Source organism: Lampetra planeri, chromosome 15 (assembly GCF_965212315.1).
Source record: "Lampetra planeri chromosome 15, kcLamPlan1.2.h2, whole genome shotgun sequence".
NCBI classification, from domain to species: domain Eukaryota; kingdom Metazoa; phylum Chordata; class Hyperoartia; order Petromyzontiformes; family Petromyzontidae; genus Lampetra; species Lampetra planeri.
In genome coordinates, this window is record NC_136121.1 from 5,407,008 (window position 1) to 5,420,706 (window position 13,699).

A 13,699-nucleotide genomic window follows, 5' to 3' on the forward strand; every position below is an offset into this window, starting at 1 on the left:
AGCGCCCGTTGGGAAAAACGAAGGCAAGAGAGAGATGTTGGCCGAAAATAGGTTCTGCCACCAATCATCGCACAAGCAGCAGTAGCAGCAGCAGCGGCAGCAGTAGCAGCAGCAGTAGCGGCAGCAGCGGCGGCAGCAGCGGCGGCAGCAGCAGCGACAGCAGCAGCAGCGGCGACAGCAGCAGCAGCGACAGCAGCGGCAGCCACATTCCCGCAGCAACCAGGCGGTCCCCAGAACGCGAACGCAGCGGAGATGGCTCAGACCTTTGACCCTCGATGAAACAATGCAAGCTTTGGTTGGAAATGACTTCTCACCGTTTTACAAAGCGCCAGTTTTAAGGAATTGTGAAACAATAATGATTCTTAAAAAACCAGGATGACTTTAAAATGTCTCTCTGCTCGGATGAGCGTGGGGGGTCGACATTCACACCTGCATCCGAGGCTTTCGGATAGTGGTGGAAATTCCACATTCCGGTGGCAGGAGGGCAGTTCCATAGGACAACCCCTCTTAACTTCCCCATAAAATTGGTATTGAGCCGCCTTGTTAAACCCCTTCATCAACCACAGTGCCGTCCGACTCCACAATAAACTTACAACGAGAACAGCCTCATTGAGTCTCATTGTGCCAACGCGTATTATTATTTTTGCACGTGTGAGCAAACGAGGAGTGCCCGGAGGAAATCCACACACACACACACACGTACGAATAGAACACTCGGAAACTCTGCTAAACCGGAGGGGCTTCGTGTAAAGTAAAAAAAACAAATCCTACTTGCTGGACTGCCTCCAGCACAATGCAGCCGCGCTCTGGGGCCGGGGAGGTCAGCCGCGGTTGGTGAAGCGGGCCGTCCAACACGGGGGGGGGGGGGGGGGGGAGCGTTTTGTTTCTGTCGTTTTCTCCGTCCCGACCCGAGCGACGGACGCTCGGCCCAGCCGGGCGCTGGCGGCGGCGGCGGTGGTGGTGGTGGCGGTGGTGGTGGTGGTGGTGGCGGTGGTGGCGGTGGTGGTGGTGGCGGTGGTGATGGTGGTGGTGGTAGTGGTGGTGGTGGCGGTGGTGGTGGCGGTGGTGGCGGCGGCGGTGGTGGTGGTGGTAGTGGTGGTGGTAGTGGTGGCGGTGGTGGCGGCGGTGGCGGTGGTGGCGGCGGGTGGCGGTGGTGGTGGTGGCGGTGGTGGCGGTGGTGGTGGTGGTGGTGGCGGTGGTGGCGGCGGTGGCGCCCGCTAGACGTGGGAGCCGGGCAGGGAGATGACGGTCAGCGAGACCTTGCCCCGCAGCTCCTTGAGCGTGCGCACGAGCGCCGCGTGGTTCATGCCGGCCGTGTTCCTCCCGTTCACGGCCACGATGCGATCGCCGCACCTGCCACACGCGTACGAGGGGAGAGATGATCAGAGAGAGATCACAGAGTGAGATCACAGAGTGAGATCACAGAGAGATCACAGAGTGAGATCACAGAGAGAGATCACAGAGAGAGATCACAGAGTGAGATCACAGAGTGAGATCACAGAGTGAGATCACAGAGTGAGATCACAGAGAGATCACAGAGTGAGATCACAGAGACAAAGACGATGGGAGTGAGATCACAGAGTGAGATCTCAGAGTGAGATCACAGAGAGAGATCACAGAGTGAGATCACAGAGAGAGATCACAGAGTGAGATCTCAGAGTGAGATCACAGAGTGAGATCACAGAGTGAGATCACAGAGTGAGATCTCAGAGTGAGATCACAGAGTGAGATCACAGAGTGAGATCACAGAGTGAGATCACAGAGTGAGATCACAGAGAGAGATCACAGAGTGAGATCACAGAGTGAGATCACAAAGTGAGATCACAGAGTGAGATCACAGAGTGAGATCACACAGAGTGAGATCTCAGAGTGAGATCACAGAGTGAGATCACAGAGTGAGATCACAGAGTGAGATCACAGAGTGAGATCACAGAGTGAGATCACACAGAGTGAGATCTCAGAGTGAGATCACAGAGTGAGATCACAGAGTGAGATCACAGAGTGAGATTACAGAGTGAGATCACAGAGTGAGATCACAGAGTGAGATCACAGAGTGAGATCTCAGAGTGAGATCACAGAGTGAGATCTCAGAGAGAGATCACAGAGTGAGATCACAGAGTGAGATCACAGAGTGAGATCTCAGAGTGAGATCACAGAGAGAGATCACAGAGTGAGATCACAGAGTGAGATCACAGAGTGAGATCACAGAGTGAGATCACAGAGTGAGATCACAGAGACAGAGACGATGGGAGTGAGATCACAGAGACAGAGACGATGGGAGTGAGATCACAGAGTGAGATCTCAGAGTGAGATCACAGAGAGAGATCACAGAGTGAGATCACAGAGTGAGATCACAGAGTGAGATCTCAGAGAGAGATCACAGAGTGAGATCTCAGAGTGAGATCACAGAGTGAGATCACAGAGTGAGATCACAGAGAGAGATCACAGAGTTAGATCACAGAGAGATCACAGAGTGAGATCACAGAGTGAGATCACAGAGTGAGATCACACAGAGTGAGATCTCAGAGTGAGATCACAGAGTGAGATCTCAGAGTGAGATCACAGAGTGAGATCTCAGAGTGAGATCACAGAGTGAGATCACAGAGAGAGAGATCACACAGAGAGAGATCACAGAGAGAGACAGACGATCACAGAGTGAGATCACAGAGAGAGAGACGATGAGAGTGAGATCACAGAGTGAGATCTCAGAGTGAGATCACAGGGTGAGATCACACAGAGAGACACGATCAGGGTGACACCACGGACAGAGAGAGAGCGAGACGGCGCCCGCACCTGAGGCGCCCGTCGTTGAAGGCGGGCGTGCCGGGCACGATGTGCTTCACGAGGAAGGGCTGCGTGTGGCGGTTCTCCTCGAAGCCGCCCACGATGCTGAAGCCCAGGCTGCCCGACGTGCCGCGCACCAACACGACCTCCTTCTGCCTCTGCAGCGCGCTGCGACGTGGCCGGGTGGCGGCGCGTGCCAGAGAGCGTACCGCAAACACGCTTGTGTCAATGTGTGTGTGTCAGTGTGTCAGTGTGTGTCAGTGTGTCAGCGTGTGTCAGTGTGTGTCAGCGTGTGTCAGCGTGTGTCAGTGTGTGTGTGTGTGTCAGCGTGTGTGTGTCAGTGTGCGTTAGTGTGTCAGTGTGTGTCAGTGTGTGTCAGCGTATGTCAGTGTGTGTGTCAGTGTGTGTGTCAGTGTGTGTGTCAGTATGCGTCAGTGTGTTAGTGTGTCAGTGTGTGTGTCAGTGTGTGTGTCAGTGTGTGTGTCAGTATGCGTCAGTGTGTTAGTGTGTCAGTGTGTGTCAGTGTGTTAGTGTGTCAGTGTGTGTCAGTGTGTTAGTGTGTCAGTGTGTGTCAGTGTGTTAGTGTGTCAGTGTGTGTCAGTGTGTTAGTGTGTCAGTGTGTGTCAGTGTGTTAGTGTGTCAGTGTGTGTCAGTGTGTTAGCGCGATGCGCAATAAACCCGACGACCCGGGTTCGATTCCCACTCACGGCCAACACCAGTGACGATTATCTAAACCGGTCGCAGGCCACAGTCCCCACTCAACCTCACACTCACCCACGGTCCCCGCTCACCCTCACGCTCACCCACGGTCCCCGCTCACCCTCACGCTCACCCACAGTCCCCGCCCGCCCCCCCAGCGGTGCTCACCTGGGCAGGCTGAGCCAGGTGACCCAGGAGGGCGTCCAGGTGAGGCGCTCCCCCGTGGCGGCGCCCCCCTCCTCGTTGCGCTCGTTGTCCGCCTGGGCGGCCGCCTCCTCCTCGTCGGTCGACGTCGCTCTCGGCGGCCTGCGGAGTCAACAACAACAACAACAGCAGCGGCCTGCGGGGTCAACAACAACAGCGGCCTGTGGGGTCAACAACATCGACAACAGCAGTAGCGGCTGCTATTCACCAATAAGTGGTGTCGATATCACCACGGCGCTCGTGCCAGGCTAGGTGCACTACGAGACCACGTGAAGTGCCGAAGGCTCTCTGACAGGAGGTCACGGGATAGACTCATGTGTCATGGGTTCCGTGACACACACACACGTCCACACAAAGAAAAATATCCCCCGTATAGCCATAACAGACTGTTTGGGGCAAGTGCTGTTAGCGAGTAGCACTTATGAAGGCCGGCATGGCACACGAGGGGGTGGGTGGCCAGCACCACGCCCGGCCGCCTTTGTCACCCCAGTGGCGATGTTTACTACACACCGCACCAGGTACTCATTTGAGGCTGAGTCGACCTAGGGACGGCCCAGGACCGGTTCAAATAATCGTCACTGATGTTGGCCGTGAGCGGGAATTGAACCGGGGTTGCCGGGTTAATTGCGCAGTGCACTAACCACGGCACTATCGCTCCCCATACACATACACACAACAACAATCGCAATTCGCCACTAAGTGGCGGTGATGTCACCACGGCGCTTGTGCCAGGCTGTGTGCACGTTGAGGCCACGTGAAGTAAGTGTCGAACGCCCGCCGGTCACAGGGCAGACCCAGGGGTCGACTGACTGAGATGACTGGCCGATGCACCACCTGTACCCCCTACTGTTCCAACGTGTACACAAAGATCCCCCGTATAGCCTTAACAGACTGTAGGGGCAAGTGCTGTTAGCGAGCACGTACACACACACACACGTACACAATCACACACACGTACACAATCACACACACGTACACACACACATACGCACACACACACATACATACACACACACACACGTACACACACGTACACAATCACATGTACACACACGTACACACACGTACACACGTACACACACACACACACACGTACACACACACACACACACGTACACAATCACATGTACACACACGTACACACACGTACACACACGTACACACGTACACACACACACACGGTGCCCTCCGCCTCTCTCCACGCCGACCTGTCTCTGCGCTGCCCATCCCTGCGGCCGGCCCCTCGCTCCTCGCCGACGCTGGCGGGCGACGCGGTGGCCGAGGTGGGCGAGGAGTTGGTGGGCGACGCTGCGGCGGAGGAGACGTGGGAGAGCACGTGCAGCTCCACCGTGGGCATCGCCGCGCCGGCCTTGAGCCCGGCCACGGCTTCGGCGTGCGTCAGGCGCGTCAGGTCGCTGCCGGTCACGCTCAGCAGCACGTCGCCTGCGCACGCACAGACACGGGGGACGGACACGCGGGGTGAGCGTGGGACGACGCGCAGACAGAGGACAGGAGGTCGTGGGTTCCATCGCGAGCGTGACGCCTGCTGTGTACAGGTAGTCGTCTACTTACGATGGAGATGCGTTACGACGACCCCATCGTGAGTCGAAAATATCGTGAGTCGAAGATGGGCTAGCCTACCCAGGAGTCTTAAAGAATGGTGATAATTTAGCAAAACAGCAATTTACAGTAGCGTACTGTATAAACTATATATACTGTATGTATTTATTAAAATACTGTATTGCACAGTAAAATGTAAAGTAAAAAAAACAAGGTAAATGCTTAGCCTACCTATATGAACTGCAATTAAATAGAAAGTTTTTTTCAGGAAACAATCCTATCTGCTATATAAAAAAAACTTTGAACATGCATTGAACGTATCGTATCGTGGTAACCTTAAAATTAAATCGCTAAAGCTACGCATCGTACATGCATTGAACGTATCGTAACGTATCATATTGTACTGTAGTCGCCAAGATTCTGTCCGTCGTCTGCATACTTGAACGATGTTAGGTTGTCGATGGCAATTTTGCCGTATCGCCATCGTAAGATCGAAACATCATAAGTCGGACCCCATCGTAACTCGGGGACTACCTGTAATTGGAGTTTGCGTGTCTCTCTCTATCCCCGTGGTCGCGTGGAATTTTCTCCGGGCCCTCCGGTTTTTCCCTCCACGTTTACAATCGACATCGCGCGCTCAGAGCGTTTGGCTGCTATAAATGTCCACGTGACGATGCTAAGCCACTTCGTGGGGCTATCACTTGTGGCCAGGTCACTTCTGAAAGCGAGCAACATAGCTCAGTGGGCCTTGCCGGGTAAAATAAAAAAATTGTTTCTCGCTTTATGGTTTTCAAAAATTCAATGACGACCACGAGATGGCAGTAGTGACCAGGCCACTCGGAGCCGGTGCAGCTCTCAATCATCGAGTAAAGCTCGAGACAGCTCCAGTGGCTTCCTCGTGATTCGTAGTGTAGCGTGTAGTGTATAGTGTATAGAGGACTGTAGCGTGTAGAGTGTAGTGTATAGTGTATAGAGGACTTTAGTGTTTAGTGGTGTAGTGTATAGTGTATAGAGGACTGCAGTGTTTAGTGGAGTGTTTAGTAGTGTGTAGTGTACTGTATACTGGTGTCGTGTATAGTCGTGCAGTGTACAGCAGTGTGCATGTTGAACTTCTTTTGCACCGTACGTAGCCAACAGCGCTCATCGGAGGTATGGCGGAAGGAATACAAAAAGCAGTTCTCGAGAAACGAGTTTTCAATCTCGACGATGATCATTTAAAAGTGCACAGCTCCGGTGGCTTCCTAATATCGGAAGGAAGAGCGTTCCAGACGGCCGCAGAGGCGCTTCTGAAAGCGCCGCGCGATGCGGCGACCGTCTTCGTTTCGCCAATAAAGCCGCCGCCGCCACTGTCACTGCCGCTGCTGCTGCTGCTGCGGGGACGACCCTCAAGTTTCGCGCCACGACGGTTTCCACTCCGCGGTTCGTTAGCGGCCAGCGCCCCCCGCGGTGCGTGCCGAGAGCGCGACCTCCTCCTCACCCGTGCGGACGTTGCGCGTGCGGCCCAGCGAGCCGTGCGGGTCCACGCTCGTCACGTAGATCGGGAGGTCCCCCCCGAGGCTGCCCAGACCCCCCGCCACCGTTATCCCCAGAGACTCGTGGGGGGCCTTCGAGACACGCACTGTCTTCTCCTGCCACGGCGAGCCCTGGGGGGGGGGGGCATGTACACACGCACGCACGGATGAATGCATGCAACGCGCACGCACAATGCGCGCACCCGCGTGCACTGGGTTAGGGCTACGGTGAGGGTGAGGGTTAGGGGTTAGTGACGGGATTAGTTTTACGATTCGGGTCAGTGTTAGGGTTCGTGCCGGTAGTGCGAGTATCAGGGTCAGTGTCAGGGTCAGTGTCAGGGTCAGTGTCGGGGTCATTGTTAGGGTCAGTGTTAGGGCTCGTGCTAGTATTAGTTTTAGTATCGGTATCAGGGTGAGCGTCAGTATCAGCATCAGTGTCAGGGTCAGTATTAGGGTCAGGGTCAGCGTCAGTATTAGGGTCAATGTCAGGGTCAGCATCAGGGTCAGTGGTAGTGCTCGTGTTGCGGGGCCCTCACGGTGCTCAGCGCCGCTGCCGCTGCAGCGGTGGCGCCAGCGTTGTGGTCGTTGTTGTTGTTGTTGGGGACCACCTCGTGCAGGATTTCGGGAATGTGCGGCCGGCACTGTCGCGACACCACGAAGTGCACGCGGTCCTGGCACGACTGCAGGCGCAGGCGCGCCGAGCGGGGCGATCGCGCGCACACAGAGAGAGAGGGGAGGGAGAGGGGTACGACAACGTTCGTCAGCGCCCGCGACGTTCACCCGACTCGCACGTCGGGTGAACGTCGCCCTGGACATTCCTGCGGCCGTGTTCACCGTTAAACCGCCACGACGTGCCATCGCGCTTCCGCCCAGCGGATGTTTCAAAGATCCCGCGGCCGGCATCATGGGTTTCAAATTTGCCAAATTTGAAATATGACCCCGCAAATTACTCGATTGGGATTACACGCTCAGCAATGTCGCCCTCTACTCCGGGACGACTGCAGGCCGTGTCTGTGAAACGCAGCGGCAGCAGCTGCAGCACCGTCGAGTTACTAATCATTTTAAAGTATTTGGATTATTTGGCTGCTACACATTTCCACGTGATGAGTCACGTGATGAGCCACTGCGCTTTTGGCTATGAATTTGTGGGCAGGTCGCTTCCGAAAAAGTACCAAATAGCTCGGTGGGCCTTACCTGGTAAAATAGTTGAGTTTTTGTTTTTGTTATTTTTCTCACCTTTCCTATACTTTGCACTCCGATTAGCACGGTTGGCTACGTACGGTGCAAAAGAAGTTCAAGGTACTGTACATGCGCCGTGCTTTTGTATAGTTTGTTGCTGTCACCTTGTGACCCCGTGCCCCGACGGGACAACTGCGAAAAAGAGCTCGACAGCTCACCGGATTCCTCCCCCAGGATAAACATTCCGGATGTGATTCACGCGCGCAGCATACACAGCTCCACCACCACCTCCACCCCCACTCCCACCTCCACCACCTCCACCCCCACCTCCACCCCCACCCCCACCACCTCCACCACCACCTCCACCCCCACTCCCACCTCCACCACCTCCACCCCCACCTCCACCACCTCCACCCCCACTCCCACCTCCACCTCCACCCCCACCACCACCCCCACCCCCACCACCTCCACCACCACCTCCACCCCCACTCCCACCTCCACCACCTCCACCCCCACCACCTCCACCCCCACCTCCACCCCCACCACCACCCCCACCTCCACCCCCACCCCCACCACCTCCACCCCCACCACCTCCACCCCCACCACCACCCCCACTCCCACCTCCACCCCCACCACCCCCACCACCCCCACCACCACCCCCACCACCACCACCCCCACCACCACCACCACCCCCACCACCCCCAACCCCACCCCCACCACCTCCACCCCCACCACCCCCACCACCACCACCCCCACCACCCCCACCACCACCACCCCCACCACCCCCACCACCACCACCCCCACCCCCACCCCCACCCCCACCACCCCCACCCCCACCCCCACCTCTACCACCACCTCCACCCCCACCTCCACCACCACCACCACCCCCACCCCCACCTCCACCTCCACCACCACCTCCACCCCCACCCCCACCACCACCCCCACCACCACCCCCACCCCCACCCCCACCACCACCTCCACCACCACCTCCACCCCCACCCCCACCACCACCCCCACCACCACCACCACCCCCACCCCCACCTCCACCTCCACCACCACCTCCACCCCCACCTCCACCTCCACAACCCCCACCTCCACCCCCACCACCACCCCCACCCCCACCACCACCACCCCCACCCCCACCCCCACCTCCACCTCCACAACCCCCACCCCCACCACCACCACCCCCACCCCCACCTCCACCACCACCCCCACCCCCACCTCCACCACCACCCCCACCCCCACCCCCACCTCCACCACCACCTCCACCCCCACCCCCACCCCCACCACCCCCACCCCCTTGCCTGTATGATGGCGACCGCCTGCTCCGTGGTGGCCCTGCGCACATCGCGCCCGTTGATGGCGATGACGCGGTCGCCCGCACGGAGGGCGCCCTCCCTGGCCGCCACCCCCCCCAGCAGCACGCGCTGGACCATGACCCCCGCCGGCAGCTCCGAGGGGCCCCCGCCGCCACCGCCGCCGCCGCACGCCGCCTCGGCCAATCGGATTCCCAGCACCTCGCCCGAGTAGCGCTTCCTCAACACCACCTGGGGCCGGCACCGCGCGGTCACGGGACGTCGTCGTCGTTAACGTCATCACTCTTCGTTGTCGTCGTCGTCGTTGTTAACGTAGTTATCGTCGTCGTCGTCCATAAAGCCTACGTGTTAAACTGATCATCATCATCATCGGTAACATGATTTTTGTCGTCAACATCACCATTGTCATCATCATCATCATATTCGTCATCGTCATCATCATCGTCGCCGTCATCATCGTCGTCATCATCGTCGTAATTATCATCGTCAACATAATTATCGTCGTCGTCAACATCATAATCATCCATAAAGCCTACGTATTAAACTGATCATCATCATCTTTAACGTAATTATTGTCAACGTCATTATCATCATCATCATATTCGTCATCATCATCATGGTCACCTGGAGGCTTTCATTTCCAGGCCCAGCGGCCGCGGCGAGGCCGTCCCCGCGCCGCGTCTCTCCGCCGCGGAAGTCCCGGCACGTGTGCCGGCGCGGGAGCCGGTGCGACTCCCGTTGGTGGGCGGCGCCCGCCCCTCCCGCCGCCGCCAACGCCGACGCCGAGGACGCCGAGCGACGGTAGGAGCGCCGTGGGGGCGAGCGCGAGGAGGAGGCCGCCGCTGCCGCCGCCCCGGGGGGGGGGGCCGCCCCGTCGGGCCCGAAGGCGGCGTGGTGAGCGTCGCGCAGCACGCGCAGACGCACGCAGCGGCACGGCTCGGCGAGCGCGGCGCGCGCAAACTCGTGCGGCACGCTGCCGATGTCCACGCCGTTCACCTGCGCCGGCGTGGGGCGGGGGGGGTGGGGGGGGGATGAAGGACAACTTCAGTTATCGACCCCCTTCCCCGAGGTGATGATGGGCGGGCGGCCAGAACGCAGCAAAGTGGTTAAGAGGGAGCAGAGGCATCGCATCTCCGCATCTCAAACTTCATTTGGAGCTATCTGCATCTCATTACATCTCCGCATCTCAAACTTCATTTGGAGCTATCTGCATCTCATCGCATCTCCGCAACTCAAACTTCATTTGGAGCTATCTGCATCTCATCGCATCTCCGCATCTCAAACTTCATTTGGAGCTATCCGCATCTCAGTCAGGCGACCCACGCGACCTCCTGTGCAGCTCTGTCCCGTGACTTCGTGAACCTAGTCTGGCGCAGCAGTCAACACACGGGCACCTGGGTCTTTGCCGCGGCCTCCTCCTGCCAGCGGCGAGCCTTCAACACTTCCCGCAACAGCTTCCAAGTGCACCTAGCCTGGCACGAGCGTCGTGCTGACGTCGCCGCCACTTAGTGGCGAATGAAGGTTGCTGCTGCTGCTGTTGTTGTTGTTTGACTCCTGCTCTATATTTGGTTCATCTCCAGGTCCTCCAGATTTTCCCTCCACTTTTAGAAGCAACGTGCGTTCAGAGTATTTGGCTCCTGCTGTAATTGTCAACGCGATAAGCCACTTCGTTGGGCTATCATTTGTGGTGGCCAGGTCGCTTATGAAAGACAGCAGCATAGCTCAGTGGGCCTTACCTGGTGAAGTACAAATAGTTGAGTTTAGCTTTGTTTAAGTAAAAATTGTGTCGTTCGGAAAAATGTAAGGAAGCCGGAAAGAGAGGAGAATGGGCTTGACGACGACATCAGAAGAGATTGGTGCCAGCAAGATGTTGTACTACACTATACACTACACTATACACTACTATACACTACACTATACACTACACTATACACTACTATACACTACACTATACACTACTATACACTACTATACACTACTATACACTACACTATACACTACACTATACACTACACTATACACTACACTAGTATATCCTACACTAGTATATACTACACTACTACACTACACTATACACTACACTATTATACACTATACTATACACTACACTATATACTACACTAGTATACACTACACTATACACTACTATACACTACACTATACACGACACTATACACTACTATACACTACACTATACACTACTATACACTACACTATACACTACTATACACTACACTATACACTACTATACACTACACTATACACTACACTATACACTACACTAGTATATCCTACACTAGTATATACTACACTACTACACTACACTATACAATACACTATTATACACTATACTATACACTACACTATATACTACACTAGTATACACTACGCTATACACTACACTATCCACTACTATACACTACACTATACACTGCACTATTATACACTACACTATACACTACACTATACACTACACTATACACCAGAGGTGTGGACTCGAGTCATGTGACTTGGACTCGAGTCAGACTCGAGTCATGATTTTGATGACTTGCGACTCGACTTGGACTTGCATAACAATGACTTTGTCCCACCTCTGAGATGTGGACTCGAGTCATGTGACTTGGACTCGAGTCAGACTCGAGTCATGAATTTGATGACTTGCGACTCGACTTGGACTTGCATAACAATGACTTTGTCCCACCTATGAGATGTGGACTCGAGTCATGTGACTTGGACTCGAGTCAGACTCGAGTCATGAATTTGATGACTTGCGACTCGACTTGGACTTGCATAACAATGACTTTGTCCCACCTCTGCTATACACTACACTATACACTACACTAGTATACACCACACTATACACTACACTATACACTACACTACACACTACACTACACACTACAATATACACTACACTATACACTACACTATACACTACACTACACTATACACTACACTACACACTACACTACACACTACACTAGTATACACCACACTATACACTACACTATACACTACACTAGTATACACCACACTATACACTACACTATACACTACACTACACACTACACTACACACTACAATATACACTACACTATACACTACACTATACACTACACTATACACTACACTACACACTACAATATACACTACACTATACACTACACTACACTATACACTACACTACACTACACACTACACTACACACTACACTATACACTACTATAAACTACACTATACACTACACTATACACTACTATACAGTACACTACTATACGCTACACTATAAACTACACTATAAACTACACTATACATTACACACTACACTATAAACTACACTATACACTACACTATACACTACACCATGTGCCCATGAATCGTGATGTACGTACAACGAGCGGGTACACCCACGTATGTACACACACACACACACACCTACGTATGTACACACACACACATCCACGTATATAGACACACACACACCCACGTATGTACACACACACACACACACCCACGTACGTACACGCACGCACACACACACACGTGACGACGACGACGACGACGACGACACGGTGTGTCTCTGGGGATGTTTGTCTCTGGGGGTGTTTGTCTCTGGGGGTGTTTGTCTCTGGGGGTGTTTGTCTCTGGGGGTGTTTGTCTCTGGGGGTGTTTGTCTCTGGGGGTGTTTGTCTCTGGGGGTGTTTGTCTCTGGGGGTGCGCGCGTGCCTTGAGGATGCGGTCTCCTGGCAGCAGGCGAGCGTCGCGGCTAGCGAGGCCGGGCCGCAGCACCTGTTGCACCACGATGCTGTCAAGCGGCGTGTCGCTGCCGCCGACCACCATCACGCCCAGCTCCTCGTAGGGGTCGGCACGGCGCAGCTCCAGCGTCGACACGGCGCCCTCGCGCACCGGAGAGCCCGGGGACAGCTCTACCACACGTCACGTGGTGGTGGTGGTGGTGGTGAGGGGTAGAGAAGGTGTCAACATCACGTGGTGGTGGTGGTGGTGAGGGTAGAGAAGGTGACAGCATCACGTGGTGAGGGTGGTGAGGGGTAGAGAAGGTGTCAACATCACGTGGTGGTGGTGGTGGTGAGGGTAGAGAAGGTGTCAACATCACGTGGTGAGGGTGGTGAGGGGTAGAGAAGGTGTCAACATCACGTGGTGAGGGTGGTGAGGGGTAGAGAAGGTGACAGCATCACGTGGTGGTGGTGGTGGTGAGGGGTAGGGAAGGTGACAGCATCACGTGGTGAGGGTGGTGAGGGGTAGAGAAGGTGTCAACATCACGTGGTGGTGGTGGTGGTGAGGGTAGAGAAGGTGTCAACATCACGTGGTGAGGGTGGTGAGGGGTAGAGAAGGTGACAGCATCACGTGGTGAGGGTGGTGAGGGGTAGAGAAGGTGTCAACATCACGTGGTGAGGGTGGTGAGGGGTAGAGAAGGTGACAGCATCA

General features: G+C 55.4%; 1 protein-coding gene across 1 annotated transcript in view; it reads right to left on the reverse strand.

The window, feature by feature from the left end:
• Positions 1-1,136: 1,136 nt before the first annotated feature.
• The window catches only part of LOC144722620 (ligand of Numb protein X 2-like), an 87,822-nt gene continuing 75,259 nt past the window's right edge, over positions 1,137-13,699 (reverse strand). The window contains 9 exon segments of the mRNA XM_078600863.1: positions 1,137-1,353; positions 2,794-2,952; positions 3,652-3,789; positions 4,896-5,130; positions 6,725-6,890; positions 7,295-7,438; positions 9,242-9,484; positions 9,878-10,249; positions 12,980-13,179. Of these exon segments, the coding sequence (XP_078456989.1) occupies positions 1,218-1,353; positions 2,794-2,952; positions 3,652-3,789; positions 4,896-5,130; positions 6,725-6,890; positions 7,295-7,438; positions 9,242-9,484; positions 9,878-10,249; positions 12,980-13,179 (1,793 nt within the window). The 3' untranslated portion in view covers positions 1,137-1,217.